This window comes from Carcharodon carcharias, chromosome 3, assembly GCF_017639515.1.
Source record: "Carcharodon carcharias isolate sCarCar2 chromosome 3, sCarCar2.pri, whole genome shotgun sequence".
Taxonomy (NCBI): Eukaryota; Metazoa; Chordata; class Chondrichthyes; order Lamniformes; family Lamnidae; genus Carcharodon; species Carcharodon carcharias.
The window spans coordinates 181,163,189-181,179,507 of record NC_054469.1 but is presented as its reverse complement, the minus strand read 5'-3'; the positions used below and the strand labels follow the sequence as shown (position 1 = coordinate 181,179,507).

Genomic DNA, 16,319 nt, shown 5'->3' with positions numbered 1-16,319 from the left:
TTTTTCTGTACAAAATGTTTGCTGACAATCTAGTTTAATAGTTTTAAATGCTAATTCTCCTGTGGAGATGCAAGTAATGTGAAAAGGAGAATTAATTAAAGCAGTATAATCTAAATGTGGCTTTCTTGTTGCTGTGCAACAGCTGTTTACTATTGTGAAACTAGAGTGGCATCTTAGACACACTATTTCTTTATTAGGTATGGGATATGGAGCAAACATTGGTAAATGGAGTTAAGATACACATCAGCCATGATCTAATTGAATAGCTGAACAAGCTCGAGTGGCTGAATGGACTACTCCTGGTCCTATGTTCAACTGAATTCAATGGCAAGCTTGAACAATATTTTGTAGGTTGTGTTGAAAGGAAGCCCACATAACTGCAATTTACCTAGGCTAAAGTTAAACGCCATCTATATTTTGAACTTTGCATTCATTTACCTTTTTTTTACTGTATAAGGCTTCAGTCCAGCTTTCAGTTTTAGCAGTTAGGCTTTCCAACCAATGATTCTGATGTGCTCAATCTACTTGAGAACTTTTGCTTCCTGATTCAAATGCACTGGTTGCTTTTTAATTTTATTCAGCGTCTGACTGCTATCTTATTTTAATGTAAGAAATTAGATTGATGTTTTTTCATGGATTCTTGACAGAAATAGACTTGACTCAGTCACGACGCCAACTTTGTGGTGGCAGCCAGGCAGCGATCGAACGCATGATTCATTTTGGGCGCGAACTGCAAACCGTGAGTGAGCAGCTGAGAAGAGAATGTGGCAAAAACACAGCCAATAAAAAAATGTTACAGGTACCAAAGTAATACAGATTTGGCTTGGTATGAAACTTGTAGTGTTACTGAAAATGATAAATTAAGAGCGAATTAATTTTAAAAACAAATCTCAGGAAAGACCAAGCATACATGTCTGTTTGGCTCCATTGGTAACCTTTGTTTCCTCTGACTCTAAAGGTTGTGTGTACGAGCCACATTGAGGATTTAAGCACCATCTAGGCAGGCATGTTAGTGCACTCTTGCGCGCACGCGCTCTCTCCCTCTCTTTCTCTCTCTCCCTCTCTCTGGTATACGGAACGCAAATATCAGAACTTGCAGACAACATCAACACAGGGAGTCTGTTTAATTGGAGATTTGAGGACAAAGGTTTAGTATACCTGACAGGTTTAGTATACAGATGCCAGAAAATTTAATGTGGACTGATATGTTTTGGTGTAAAGAAAGATGACATCTTTTAAACATCTATCGTTTTAAGTGCATAAGAGCACAAACCTAGGGGTTTCAGATACACAGATCTTTGAAAGTGGGAGGGTAACCTGTTAACTTTTTAAATGCATATAGGATTCTAGGCTTTATAGCTGAGGGTGTAGAATATAAAGACAAAGCGGCAGTGACAAAACTTTACAAATCATTGCTCTGGCTGCCACTAGAAGTATTTGTCCAATTTGGTCATATTTTAGGAATAATGTCAAGGCCGTGAGCAGTTGTAGTATAGATTCAGTAAGACAATGTCAGGGTAAAAAGGCTTTTGTTATGAGTAGGAACTGAATCATCTTCATTAAAATGAAGGTTAACTAGATGGCATAAACATAATTTATAACTATCAAAGACGGGACGAGAAATATTTTGAGTTGTTAAGATGTGGAATTTTCTAACCAGAAACTGTGGTGGGTGTAGAATCCATAGTGGTTTTAAAAGGAATTTTGGATAAATGTTTGTAAAAGAAAATAACTAAAAGGAATGGGACAAAATCATAAGCTCTGAAGAGAATTTACAGAGTTGGAATGAACTGATCGGCTTCCTATCTTATTGTAGAAACTGACAATTTAATTTGGAATTTGTTTGACAATCCTCTCCCTCCCTCAGCACCACCTATATTGACTTCTTTTCAGTTTGCATGATTTATTTTGCTTCAGAAAGCAAACCCATAAACTGTCAGTCCTGATGCTATTTTTTCCCCCATCAATTAATGAGAAACCATATTCACAACACAAAACAGTAAACTGTATCAATCCATCTTTTAAAATGATAGACTCTGGTCTATTCCAATCTGAGATTATGATGCAGTCATCTAATTAAGCTGCAGTTATCTGTTTACTTTCCTGTTGGCATGGTCTTCAGTTTGAAAACCATTGTCTCAAAGGGGCTGGTGTTTAATTTATTTGCTTGGTGTCAGTTTCCTTACCTAATTTATCTGTACTATTCAGCTAGAAGAATCAGAACTGCCATACCTCTAGCTATATGCTATCTACATTTTTTTTCCTTTACAAGCCAATTCAAATCAGCCGTTTGGTAGACTTGCTTCATAGAATCTTTGTTCTTCAGGCGTGCTCTTAGCGTCTCTCAATCATGCCCATGCTGCGCCCTCTTACATCAGACATCTGCATGGCAGTCCCCAGTGCTCTGTTTTACTTTTGACAGTCCAGTATTGTTGCACTCCATCAGAATCAAGGGCAACATGCTGTCTAGCTGGTTGGAGATGAGATATGACCACACGAGAGGTCCACCAGTGAAGTAGAGGAATGCTACAATGAAGCTCACATCTGTACTTGAGTGCCATTAGCATGATGTAGGGCAGTTAATGTATCTAGCTGACCAGGGAATTCCTCTGGTATGTTCTGTGTTTTTTGTAAATAGGACTCTATTGCTGTGTCTTAATTTTTACTCTTCAGAAAGGCTTGGAAATGATACTTAAGGATGAAACTGAGTTAGAAGCTGAAATCCCTTTGAGACATCATAACTTGAACAGGGTTACAGATAGCTGCTGGCAGATCACAGAATCCTTACAGTGCAGAAGGAGGCCATTTGGCCCACCCAGTCTGCACTGGTTCTCTGAAAGAGCATCCTACCTAGCCCCACACCCCTGCCTTATCTCCATAACCTTGTGCATTCTTTTTAGATAGCATTCTTTTTAGATAGCAATCCAATTCCCTTTTGAATATCTCAATTGAACCTGCCTCTGCCACCTTCTCAGGAAGTTTGTTCCAGACTCCAACCACCCTCTGGGTGAAAAAAATTCCTCACTCACATTTACTACTTATGCCAATTATTTTGAACCTGTGCCTTCTAGTTCTTGATGTTTTCTTGAGTGGGAGCAGCTTCTCACTATTTACTCTGTCCAAACCCCTCAGGACCCTGATTATCTCTATCAAGCCTCCTCTCAACCTCCTTTTCTCCAAGGAAAACAGTCCCAATATCTCCAATCTATCCTCATAACTACAATTTTTCACCCCTGGAATCATTCTTGCGAATCTCCTCTGTACTCTCTCCAATGCCTTCACATTTTTCCTCAAGTATGGCCCCAAGAACTGAATGCAGTGCTCCAGATGAGGCTTATGTCTTAGGCAAGCTGAACATGATGACCTTACTCTTGTAATCAACACCACCATTAATAAAGCCTAAGATACTGTATGCTTTATTAACTGCTCTCTCAACATGCCCTGCCACCTTCAATGACTTATGTACATATACACCGAGGTCCCCCTGTTCCTGCATGTCCTTCAGAATTTCTCCCTGTGTTTCATACTATCTCTCCATACTCTTACTGCCAAAACGCTTCTCTGCATCGTCTGCATGGGGGAGACGATGGCATAGTGGTATTGTCACGGGACTGGTGACCCAGAGACCCAGGGTATGCTCTGGGGACCCGGGTTGGAGTTTGAACTCAGTAAAAATCTGGAATTAAAAGTCTCTAACAATGACCATAAAACCATTGTCGATTGTTGTGAAAACCCATCTGGTTTACTAATCATCTTACCTGGTCTGGCCTACACATGACTCCTGATCCACAGCAATGTGGTTGACTCTTAAATGCCTTCTGAAATGGCCTAGCTGGAAGCGACAATGAGCGTAAAGCTCAAGCTTGATCATGTCAGGGGATCAACCCTGGTTCAGTGAAGAGCGTTGAAGGTCAACATGCCAGGAGCAGCACCAGGCATACTTAAAAATGAAGTGTCAACTGGGTGAAGCTATAACACAGGACTACATGTGTACCAAACAGCATAAGCAGCAAGTGACAGGCAGGGCAAGTGATCCCACAACCAATAGATCAGATCTCTGCAGTCCTGCCACATCCTGTCATGACAATTAAACAACTCACTAGGGGAGGAGGCTCCACAGACATCTGCAGCCTCAATGGAGGAACCCAGCACATCAGTGCAAAAGATAAGGCTGAATTTGCTACAATCAGGAATCCATCTCAACCTCCTCTGGAGGTCCCTGACATCATGGATGCCAGTCTTCAGCCAATTCGATTCACTCCAAGTGATATCAAGAAACGGCTGAAGGCAATGGATACTACAAAGGCTATAGGCCCTGACAATATACCAGCAATAGTACTTGCTGCCCCCTGATCCAAGCTGTTCCAGTACAGCTGCAACATTGGCATCTACCCGGCTATGTGGAAAATTGCCCAAGTATGTCTTGTACACAAAAAGCAGGACAAATCCAACCCGGCCAATTACTACTCTGCTCTCGATCATCAATAAAGTAATGGAAGGGGTCATCAACAGTGCTGTCAAGCGGCACTCGCATAGCAATAACCTGCTCACTGACGCCCAGTTTTGGTTCTGCCAGGGCCACTCAGCTCCTGACCTCATTACAGCCTTGGTTCAAACATGGACAAAAGAGCTGAACACCCGAGGCAAAGTGAGAGTGACTGCTCCTGACATCAAAGCAGCATGTGGCATCGAGGAGGCCTAGCAAAACTGGAGTCAATGGGAATCGGGGAAATACTCTTTGCTGGTTGGAGTCATACCTAGCACAAAGAAGGGAAGATGGTTGTGGTTGTTGGAGGTCAGTCATCTCAGCCCGAGGACATCACTGCAGTAGTTCCTCAAGGCAGTGTCCTAGGCCCAACCATATTCAGCTGCTTCATCAATGGCCTTCCTTCCATCATAAGGTCAGAAGTGGGGATATTCGCTGTTCACCATTCATGACTCCTCAGATACTGACGCAGTCCATGTCCAAATGCAGCAAGACCTGAACGATATCCAGGTTGGCAAGTAACATTTGCAGCACACAAGTGTCAGGCAATGGCCATCTCCATGGTTGGAGAGAATCCAACCATTGTTCCTTGATTTCAATGGCATTACCATCACTGAATCCCTCACTATCAACATCCTAGTGGTTACCATTGACCAGAAACTGAACTGGACTAGCCATATAAATACTGTGGCTACAAGAGCAGGTCAGAAGCTAGGAATAGTGCGACAAGTAACCCACCTCCTGACTCCCCAAAGTCTGTTCACCATCCACAAGGCAGAAGTCAGGAATGTGATGGAATGCTCTCCACTTGCCTGGATGAGCGCAGCTCCCACAACACTCAAGAAGCTTGACACCATCCAGGACAAAGCAGCCCGCTTCATTGGCACCACACCCACAAACATTCACTGCCTCCAACACCAATGCACAGTAGCAGAAGTGAGTACCACCTACAACTTGCACTTCAGGAATTCACCAGGGCTCCTTCGACAGCACCTTCCAAACACCACCACTACCATCCAGAAGGACAAGGGCAGCAGGTAGATGGGAACACCACCATCTAGAAATTCCCTTCCAAATCACCCACCATCCTGACTTGGAAATATATCACTGTTCCTTCACTGTCTCTTGGTCAAAATCCTGGAACTCCCTAACAGCACTGTGGGTGTACCCACATCATGGACTGCAGCGGTTCAAGAAGGCAGCTCACCACCACCACCTCAAGGGCAACTAGGGATGGGCAATAAATGCTGACCCAGCCACTGAAGCCCACATCCCATGAATGAATTTTTTAAAACTTTATCTGCCAGTTATCTGCCCATTCCTCCAATATGCCCATGTCCTTTTGAAGTATAAGACTATCCTCATCACAGTTGACAATATTTCCAATCTTTGTATCATTTGCAAATTTTGAAATCATGTCCTGAACACCACAGTCTGGGTCATTAATATATCAAGAGGAGCAAAGATGCCAACGCTCTGGGGACCTCTGGGGAACTCCACTACAAACCTTCCTCCAATCTGGGGAAAAAAAAACATTTATCACTGCTCTCAGTTTCCTATTGCTCAGCCAATTTCTTATCCAATTGCCTACTCTTCCCTTTATTCCATGAGCTAGAATTTTGCACTCAAGTTTGTTGTATGGCACTATCAAATGCAATTTGAAAATCCATATACACCACGCCAACAGTGTTGCCCATATCACCTTTCCCTGTTAGCACCTCAAAAAGCTCCAGCAAGTTAGTTAAACAAGGTTTTGCCTTGATGAATCCATGGCTTCCCTTAAATATCCTGCACTTATCTAAGTGACTGTTGATTTTGTCCCGAACTATAATTTCCAGAAGTTTCCCTGCCACTGAGATCCAACTGACTGGCCTCTAGTTGCCAGCTTTATCCTTTCACCCATTTCTGAACAAGGTGTAATATTCACAATTCTTCAGTCCTTTGGCACCACCCCTGTGTCTAAGGGAGAGAGGAAGATTATCATTAGTGCCTCTGCAATTTTCAATCTCACTTCCCGCAGTACCTTTGGATGCATCTCATCTGGTCCTGGTACTTTATCTATCTTAAATAAAGATAGCCTTTCTAACACCACCACCTCTTCCTCAGTTGTGAATTCTTCTAGTGTACCAGTTACCACCTCTCACCTGAGCCTGGGTAGCATCTTCTTTGTAAAGACAGGTGCAAAATGCTTGTTTAATACCTCCACTATTTCTCCTGTCTCCACTTGCAAGTCCCATTTTTTAAAAATCCCTAATCGACCATGCTCTTTCTTTTACCACCCTCTTTATTATTTATATGTTTATAGAAGACCTTGGGATTCCCTTTTATATTAGCTGCCAGCCTCTTTTCATACTTTCTCCTATTATTAGTTTTTTTCACTTCCCCAAGTAAGCTTCTCTAATTAAATTAACTAATTAGAGACTTTCAGCAATGTTTAATTCTGGTATAACTATGCAACATATGCACTGACCAGAGTGCTTCATATAATTTAAACCTACAACCCTTGGGAGCACACCATTAAAAGCAGAAAGTTCACTGAGGGTCTGAATTTTGCTAATATTTCATTGCAGCACAACTTAATTTTCAATAAAAATGAATCTCAAATATATTTGAAACAAGAAAAGGCATAAAAGATTGCTGGAGCTTTGATTACAAAGTCATTTAGTTTCACCATTGTCCAATGGGCCATTTTTAGTTTATTTTTGTCCTATTCTAATACTTGAGTCAGGTCCTAAGATGTAGATGTGTGGTTTTCATGATTGAGACCGCCCTCCTTTCGGGTGCTGCTAGATCCTGCAATGGAACTGCAACAAACAGACTGCTTAACCTGAGCGTGGAACCTCCACACCTTAGCCTGCTGACCTGTGAAGGCATCTGAGGGAACTGAACAGAGAAGTTTCTAATAGTATTCTCCTGAGGGGAGGCAGAATCCTCGGAGCTGTCTCCTGCTCTCCCTCCAGGAATGGGATCGGATATTGTCAAAGATCTGCAAGAGAACAGATCTTGGGGATTAACATACTTTAGTAATTCCATGTGAAAGAGTACTCTGAAGACCTTACATAATGGTGCTTTTAGCTATCACGCAACTCTAGATATTGCTAACCCCTCACTCTCAAATTAATTTCTTGCCTTTTCACGCCATATGCAGGATTGAAACTTTGTCTTGCCGTACAATATTCAAATGACTTAACCCTACAATTTCTGAAAGGTCAGCACCTGATGAAGTTTCTGTCCAGCTGCAGTTCATGGGTTTGGAATGAAAGGTCCAGTGTCTCTAAGCACTGTGCCATTCAGTGCCTTATGTGTGCTTTCTTTAACAAACTGAATCATGCATTTGTCAACTTGGCTTCCACATTATTCATGGAGTCATCCAATAATTCAGAATTAAAGATATTTTTATTACAACTCCTAAAGTTATGATTACCATAGCATTATGTTTAAGATCAACAGAGGCTGTGTATTTTTGCTTGTGCATCACCCAAGTGTGATTTGATTTTTGTCAGATTTATAAGCTGTAATTTAGTAAATTGGACAACTTTCTCTTAAATGCCTTCCTATATTGACTTAGTTTTTATCCACTGTTCACATTTTTAATACCTTTGCACCATTCAGGATGCATTTAGTCTGCTTGCCTATTCTGATCCGTGGAACAGTCCAGTAGGATACCAACTTGATATAGTGCAAAGAGAACCTGTGTGCTCAGCATTAAATAGTGCTATATTAGGTGAGTACAAGTGGTATATTTGAATGTTACATTAAGTAGGTGTTCATTAAGACTAGACCTAAAACTGTGTTTTAAAACTGAATGTTAACTCTTTCTGTTGCCCATAAAACATGATTAAATTGGAGAACGCTGTTTAATTCATCAAGCTATGGCGTACAGGCAATGTTTGAGTTAACTGAAGGTAGACAACATCTCTTAAGATTAAAAACAAAAAAACTGCGGATGCTGGAAATCCAAAACAAAAACAGAATTACCTGGAAAAACTCAGCAGGTCTGGCAGCATCGGCGGAGAAGAAAAGAGTTGAAGTTTCGAGTCCTCATGACCCTTCGAAGGGTCATGAGGACTCGAAACGTCAACTCTTTTCTTCTCCGCCGATGCTGCCAGACCTGCTGAGTTTTTCCAGGTAAATCTCTTAAGATTAATTGGATGTGATTAAAAACCTGCCTGAGAACCGTAATCCTCAAAAGTTGATGAATAAAGTATCAAACCTAGACTTCATAACACAGCAATATTTGCTCATCTCCACAGGATCCAATCTTTGTGCTTCCCTCCACCACCGCCCTTCCTTCCCCACCCTCCAACCCACTTTCTGGTTCAGCCCATATATGGGAACATTAGTTGGGGTGATTGCAACCTCTATCTCAACTCATCATGCTCTCTGCTCTGAGTTTACTGCCCTCTTGCCTTCCCTAAATCTCTCCCTCCATGTAAAAAAACATCCAAACCCATATTCATGGTCATCCCCTTGACCTTGCCATCTCTGGCGGTCTTGCAACTCCTATCAACTGCTGAGACTGTTTTCTTTTATTTTGTTTTGTTACTTTAAAAACCATCAGTTGTAACAACCACAGAATCAGGTCTCTAACAAGAGTAAGAGGGGAAAAATGAGAGTAAACTTGCAAGCAACATAAAAGCAGACTGCAAAAGCTTCTATAAGTATATAAAAAGAAAAAGATTAGTGAAGACAAATGTAGGTCCTTTATAGTCCGAAACAGGAGCATTTATAATAGGAAATGGCAGAGCAGTTAAACAACTATTTTAGTTTTGCGCTCACGGAGGAAGACACAAATAACTTCCCAGAAATGCCAATGAACCAAGGGTCTAGTGAGAAGGAGGAATTGAAGGATATTAGTATTATGAAAACAACAGTGCTGGAGAAATTAACGGGACTGAAAGCCGATAAATCCCCAGGGCCTGATAATCTACATCCTAGGGAACTAAAGGGGATGGCCATGGAAGTAGTGAATGTGTTGGTTATCATCTTCCAAAATTCTGTAGATTCTGGAACAGTCCCGGCAGATTGGAAAACGGCAAATGTAACCCCACTATTTAAAAAAGGAGGGAGGGAGAAAGCAGCGAATTACAGGCCAGTTAGACTATCAGTAGTAGGGAAAATGCTAAAGTCTGTTATACAGGATGTGATAACAGGACACTTAGAAAATATCAATGGGATTAGACAAAGTCAACATGGATTTATGAAAGAGAAGTCATGTTTGATAAACGTAACTAGCAGAATAGATAAGGGAGAACCAGTGGATATGGTGTATTTGAATTTTCAGAAAGCTTTTGATAAAGCCCCACATAAGTTAGTGTGTAAAATTAAAGCACCTGCAATTGGGGGTAATATATTGGCATGGGTTGAGAATTGTTTAGCAGACAGGAAACAGAGAGTAGGAATAAATGGGCCTTTTTCAGAGTTGCAGGCTGTGACTAGTGGGGTACCTCCGGGATTAGTGGTTGGGCCCCAGCTATTCTCAGTATATATCAATGATTTAAATGAGGGAACCAAATGTAAAATTTCCAAGTTTGTTGATGACAAGGAACTTGGTGGGGATGTGAGCGGGTGAGGAGGATGTTAAGAGGCTTCGAGGTGATTTAGACAGGTTGAGTGAGTGGGCAAATACATGGCAAATGCAGTATAACATGGATAAGTGTGAGGTTATCCATTTTGGTAGGAAAAACAGAATGGCAGAGTATTATTTAAATGGTGGTAGATTGGGAAATGTTGATGCACAAAGGGACCTGGGTGTCCTTGTATACCAATCACTGAAAGCAAGCATGCATGTGCAGCAAGCGGTTAAGAGGCAAATGGAATGTTGGCCATCATTGCGAGAGGACTTGAGTATAGGAGCAAGGGTGTCTTACTGCAGCTGTACAGAGCCTTGGTGAGACCACACCTGGAGTATTGTGTGCCATTTTGGTCTCCTTGCCTAAGAAAGGATAGACGTGCCATAGAGGGAGTTCAGCAAAGGTTCACCAGGTTGATTCCTGGGATGGCAGGATTGTCGTATAAGGAAAGATTGGGCTGACTAGGCCTGTATTCATTGGAGTTTAGAGGGGACCTCAATGAAATGTGTAAAATTCTGACAGGGACAGATAGATTGGATGCAGGGGATGGTATTTCTGGCTGGGGTGGTCTAGAACGAGAGGTCACAGTCTCAATATATGGGGTAGGCCATTTAGGACTGAGATGAGGAGAAACATCTTCACTCAGAGGGTGGTGAACCTATGGAATTCTCTACCACAGAATGCTGTGGAGGCCAAGTCACTGATTATATTTAAGAAGGAAAAAAATGGGAGAAAGTGGGAATATGGCGTTGAGATTGGTAATGGCTGATCCTGATTAAATGACGGAGCAGGCTCGAAGGGCTGAATGATCTACTGCTCCCATTTTCTGTTTCTATGTTGGATATTGTAACATGAGTACTGTGGCAAATGATGCCATGAGATTGCAGTGTGATTAAATGATTGTGTGCTGAGCTCATGATTCACAGTAAGAACTGCTTTGCTCAACTGTACCCTCACCTCCACTTTACACTAGTCTCCAATAAAGCCAATACTCTCTCTTACCCTGGCCACTTCCCGTAATACGACCTTTATTGCTATTACCTCAAGAGAATTCCCTTAACCAACTTAAGAAGATATGGTGAACAACTGCTTTAGCTGCTCTCCTCCAGATCTGGTTGGACCACACAAAGCATTATCGGGTCCTGTTCTTGGCCACTATTCACTATTCCACAATCATCCTGAAATGCAAAAATAACCACCTGGCTTCTTTGGTGAAAACCATCTTTTTAAAATGCCCTCCCCAACTCCTCCACCCTCACCTCCAGCAACAAGCGTAAGAGCTCATGGATTTCTTTGGATGGTCTAGATCTTAATGACAATCGGCTTTCTCTGCTGCATCCTTCCCGTACATCAGACCAAACTTCTTCTTTTGCAGCCCTAAACTTGTGTCTTTCAATTTCTTGCCTGTCTCCTCTCATGCCTGCTCTGAGCTCACCTTGTCCATGATGCCTCCTGTATCCTCGACCTATTCCCACTAAACTGCTGACCACCCAGTTTCCTTTCCTGGTCACCATGTTAGCCAGTATTGTTAATAGTTCTGTCTCTGTAGCTGCTGTCCCTATCTTCTTTTAAATCTGCTGTCATTGAGCCTCTCCTCAAAATCGAGCTTGACCCCACCGTCCTTGAAAACTACATACGCAACCACTCCTTCCTCTACAAAGTCCTGGTTAGTATGGTTGCCTCCCAAATCTGATCCCAGCTTTGTCAGAACTCCTTGTCTGAATTCTTCCAATCTGGTTTCGGCCCTGCCACAACTTGAAACAGCTCCTATCAAAGTGTCAAAAGACAACCTATGTGACTGCAACAAAGATAAACTACCCCTCTTCATCCTTCTCGTCCTTTGACATGCTGACCGCACTATCCTTCTTCAACGCCGCTCCACTCTCATCCTGCTGGGTGGGACAGCTCACGCCTGGTTCCATTCTTAACCTCTAACCAATAGAGAATTACTCGCTACGGCTTCTTTTCTCACTGTTCCACTGTTACCTCTAGTGTTCTCCAAGGATCTCTCCATGGCCCCTACTAATGCCCATCTACATGCTGCACCTCAGCAACATCATCCAAAAAGCACAATGTTAATTTTCACATGTATGCTATCAGCACCCAGTCCTACCTCACCACCAGCTCTCTTAAATCCTCTCCTGTTGCTAAGTTATCAGACTGCTTATCTGACATCTTGTACTGGATGAACAGAAATTTCTTCCATTTGATTATTGGGAAGACTGAAGCTAATGTCTTATGTCCCTAATCCAAATTCTGTTCCCTAGCTACCAACTCCATCCCTGGCAACTGAGTCTAAACTAGACTGTTAGCAACCCAAGATAAGTTTGCACACCACTAAGACCACCGATTTCCACCTCCTAACTACGCCCCTGTCTCAGCTGAACTGCTGAAAACCTCATTCATGCCCTTATTACCTCTAGACTCTACTATTACAATGTGCTCCTGGTCGACCTCCCATTTACAGTAAACTTGGGAACATCCAAAACTCTGCTGTAAGTGTCCTTACTCTCACCTATCACCTCCGTGCTTGCTGGCCTACATTGGGCCCTCAGTCAAGCAATACTTTGATTTTAAAATTTTTCTCCTTGTTTTCACATTCCCCCATGGCTTCGCCCTACCCTATCTCTGCGACCTCCTCCAGTCCCACAACCCTCCCAGATATCTGCACTCCTAATTTTGGCTTCCTTAATTTTTAATCACCCCACCATTGGTGGCTGTACCTTCAGTTCCCTAACCTCTAAATTCTGGAATTCCTTCCCTAAATGCTGCTTAAAACCTGCCTCTCTGACCAAGCTTTTGGCCATCTGCCCCAGTATTGTCTTATGTAACTCAGTGTTTAATTTTACTTGATTACTTTAAAGGCACTGTATAAATACAGGTTGTTGAAACCAGATGATCTCAGTGTGATATTGTACTAGCACCAGTTTTCCAATCTTGATTTTTCGTTTCCTTCATCTGTGGTGTCAATGTTGAAAAAAGATGGGCCAGTTGAAGCCCATCTGGTATCGTAGCATCCAACTTACGAATAACCATAATATTTGTCTTCTATTAAATCCTTGGCTCATTATTCCAAATAGACTTTTCACTCTGAGTAATGGATTACTTCCCAATAACTATTTTAAACTTAGTGTGATTTTAAATTTACTCTTGAGCCCTACTTTCCTGGCTTGATTTGAAGTGGTGCCTTTTCTCTCTCTCTCTCTACCCCCCACCCCCACTTAGCAACTGCACTTGCAGATTACAGAGTTTGAATTTGTGGCAACAAATTTTAAGAACAGATGCAAATTTTAAACTCTCATCCCAAATCCACAGTGTGCAGTAACAGATTGAATTTTCCTCTCTCTTTCTCTTTCCCTCCCAACCCAACACACCCCTCACTATAAAAAGGGGATTAATGCTAAGGGAAGGGAGGAGGTGGAAGATGATAGAAACTTAATCCTGGCATTTGTCTTCCAAGTACATTAACAGAAAATATATTGTCTGCAGTAGTACATACACATGCAAGGCCACCCCACAGCACTCTCGCCTTCCTGCACTCCCAATTTCCACATCAGAATGCTTGCAGCACTCAGAATTACCTCATAGAAGCATTACAGGCAAGCTTGTGCTTCTCAAGCCCCCTCCCTGGTCATTTGGAACAACAGCTACTTGTGAGACTTGCCATAAATGAATTACAAGCTTTGCACATGGGCCTAAGTGAGATTTGATCCACCAAATATTGAGGGAGGAATGGAAATGAGATATGGAGATATATGTTGCAATTTGGATGTGGTAAATTGATGTGATTAGCTGAAGATCATATTGTGCTTTGGACGGATTGCAACAAGGTCAACACTGCATCTCTTCTAGTCTTGTCCCAAAATTCATTGGCATGTTATTGGCATGTACAGAAAGCTATAAAAGACTGACCTTGCAGTTACTGCAGGTCAGGTCCTATGGCTATAAACATCTAAATGCAATGGTCAGTTGCAAAAGCGGGGAGGGGGGGCATCCTCCTTTTGGCATCCAGAAAATTCCTAAAAGGGATCAGCAGATAATATAGAAAGTGGAAACCATTGAGCTGCAATCCTGTGACTGTAGCCCCACAAACCCCTGTCGCAATGACCTGAAGCTTTAAAAAAAAATCTATCTTAATGAATCGTGCTACAATCCCAGTTTTAAATGTCCTGTCTTGCATTCTCCAATAATATCCTGTAATGCTGTATAGTAATTCTGATTATATGAATGAAATTTTAAAATTGTAAGGAGGATGATTTGTCTAAATGAATCTTTTATACCTTCTTTAAACACATTTTATGAGAGCAATACTTTTGCGATCTAATCCATTGCACTTACCAATATTTAACATTACTTTTCAGGGGAAACAATGAATCAGCTTTTCAAATTTGTCTAATTGTCCAGTTGACTTATTTGGAAGCATTCTTGCCTTGGAATCAGAAGATTCAAACCCTGCTGACCTTGAGCCATACACTTAGTTGTCAGTCTTTGGAAGAGATATTATGCCACTATTTGTAAAGCAAGAACAAGAAATTCTGGCGAATGTTTTGTTTTGCTAAAGAGACATTAACTGTTGTTTATCTCAATTGCTGTTCATGGGATGTTGACTTTGTGTAAATTGATGGATCATAGTGTTTGCGGGTATTGTTCTTTTGAACGTACAGGATGCATCATGTGGCTGTTTATTTCACAATGTTGTATAATCCCTAAATTGATACAATTGTTCATTTTACTGTATTGGAGTTGCAGCCAAATTTACTTATTTTGTCTTTCCTATTTCAGAGTCTCACAATCTGCCAAAGCAACCCCCACTTGCACTCGCCATTGGACAGGCTTCAAAGTGTTTGGAGTTGATGGCCCGATTGGGAATCGGTTCTTGTGCGTTTGCCACAGTGGAAGAATATTTGCACTAGCTATGCATTTGTACAGCTCATCCCAGAGCTACCTTAACATTAGTGACCATATTCAGCACCAGGTCTGCTCAAGGGAAACTGACTTTTAATTTCCAATGATCTTTTGCGGACAGATTGTAAATGTCATTCTACTTCTGCTTCCTAGTTTACAGCATGGTCCAGCTGTTTTCTAACTTATATGCACAGTTCATTGACATGTTTTGCATTATTTTTTATAGCAATGTCTGGAGGAGTTGTAACAGTGTAGTATGTATATCTGTTTCAGTGGAACATAACTGTGCTTCCTTATTAATTCCTCAAACATGTCAAAAGGTTTTCATCTGAAGTGGGCTGATTGAGGCTCCAGCTAAAATAAATGGTTCATCATATGGGACAGTGTCATTCATTCTTAAATATTTGGAAGAGAAAAACTAATTGGCTTAAAAACAATTTAAAATATGCTTTAATTAAAATTAAAGTGAGAATGTGAATAAAAGTATTTAGTTACAGATTAAAACCAAAAAACTAGGTTTTTTGTACTTTATTAAAATGTATCTTTTGTGATAAACCAAAATTTAAAATTGCTGTTGTGTGAGTGGATCTCCAATGGTGAGCATGTCTAATACAAAATGGATAAAAATGTTTTCCATCCCTCTGATGTACATCAAAAAGTTAAATGCTTGAGTAATTTGGTAGATTCTTTAAGTATAGATGGATGGAGAGTGAATTTTTTTTCCCTCCCGAGAGTATTGTAAATCTTCATTACTCAGGAGCTGAATGGACAGTCTCAACACTTGTGAACGATTGCAGCGTGTTGGTTTGTGTTTTTTTTTAATCTCGCCAGGTTGTCTATGTGCACATGCTCTCCATCTCCATCTGTTCCCCGCCCTCTCTCCAAACATTGTTTAAATGCAGAGAAATATGTTCTACACCCATCCTTTTAACCATTGTAAAATAACAGTGTTAAGTACTTGTCAACACATTGTGTGGTAATGACATTATTTATATTAAACCAAATACTTAGTCAAAATCTGCAATGTCTTAATTTAAACTTTGTACACTCTGCATTTTTAAGCAGTGCTTGAGTGAGTACTATACTGCAATAAACAAATGTATGAATCGTAATTAATCAGCTATTAAAGATTTAAATCTATTGAAATGGATGGTGTTTATTTACTAGTCACAGCAGCATTGTCTACATACTGAAAATGGAAACCATTTTTAAAATTATGCACCATGATGGGTTAATATTGTCTTATCCTCCAGCAGGCTCCAGAAAGCTTCAGCCTGTACAAAATTTATGGATATTCAATGCTTGACTCATACTCGTACTGTTACTTTTGAGGCTAGGTGCTAACATGATTTGGC

The 16,319-nt window shown here is 41.1% G+C and overlaps 1 protein-coding gene across 2 annotated transcripts in view; it reads left to right on the top strand.

Moving 5' to 3' along the window:
• ranbp9 (RAN binding protein 9) overlaps positions 1–16,104 on the top strand; it is an 85,808-nt gene extending 69,704 nt beyond the window's left edge. Inside the window, exons 12-14 of one of the 2 annotated variants that reach the window (XM_041183604.1) lie at positions 648–739; positions 8,099–8,210; positions 14,842–16,104. In XM_041183604.1, coding sequence (XP_041039538.1) covers positions 648–739; positions 8,099–8,210; positions 14,842–14,972 — 335 coding nt within the window. In that variant the 3' untranslated portion in view covers positions 14,973–16,104. Of the gene's footprint in view, positions 1–647; positions 800–8,098; positions 8,211–14,841 lie in introns of both variants that reach the window. The other variant, XM_041183603.1, reaches the window with a different exon arrangement.
• Positions 16,105–16,319: the final 215 nt, after the last annotated feature.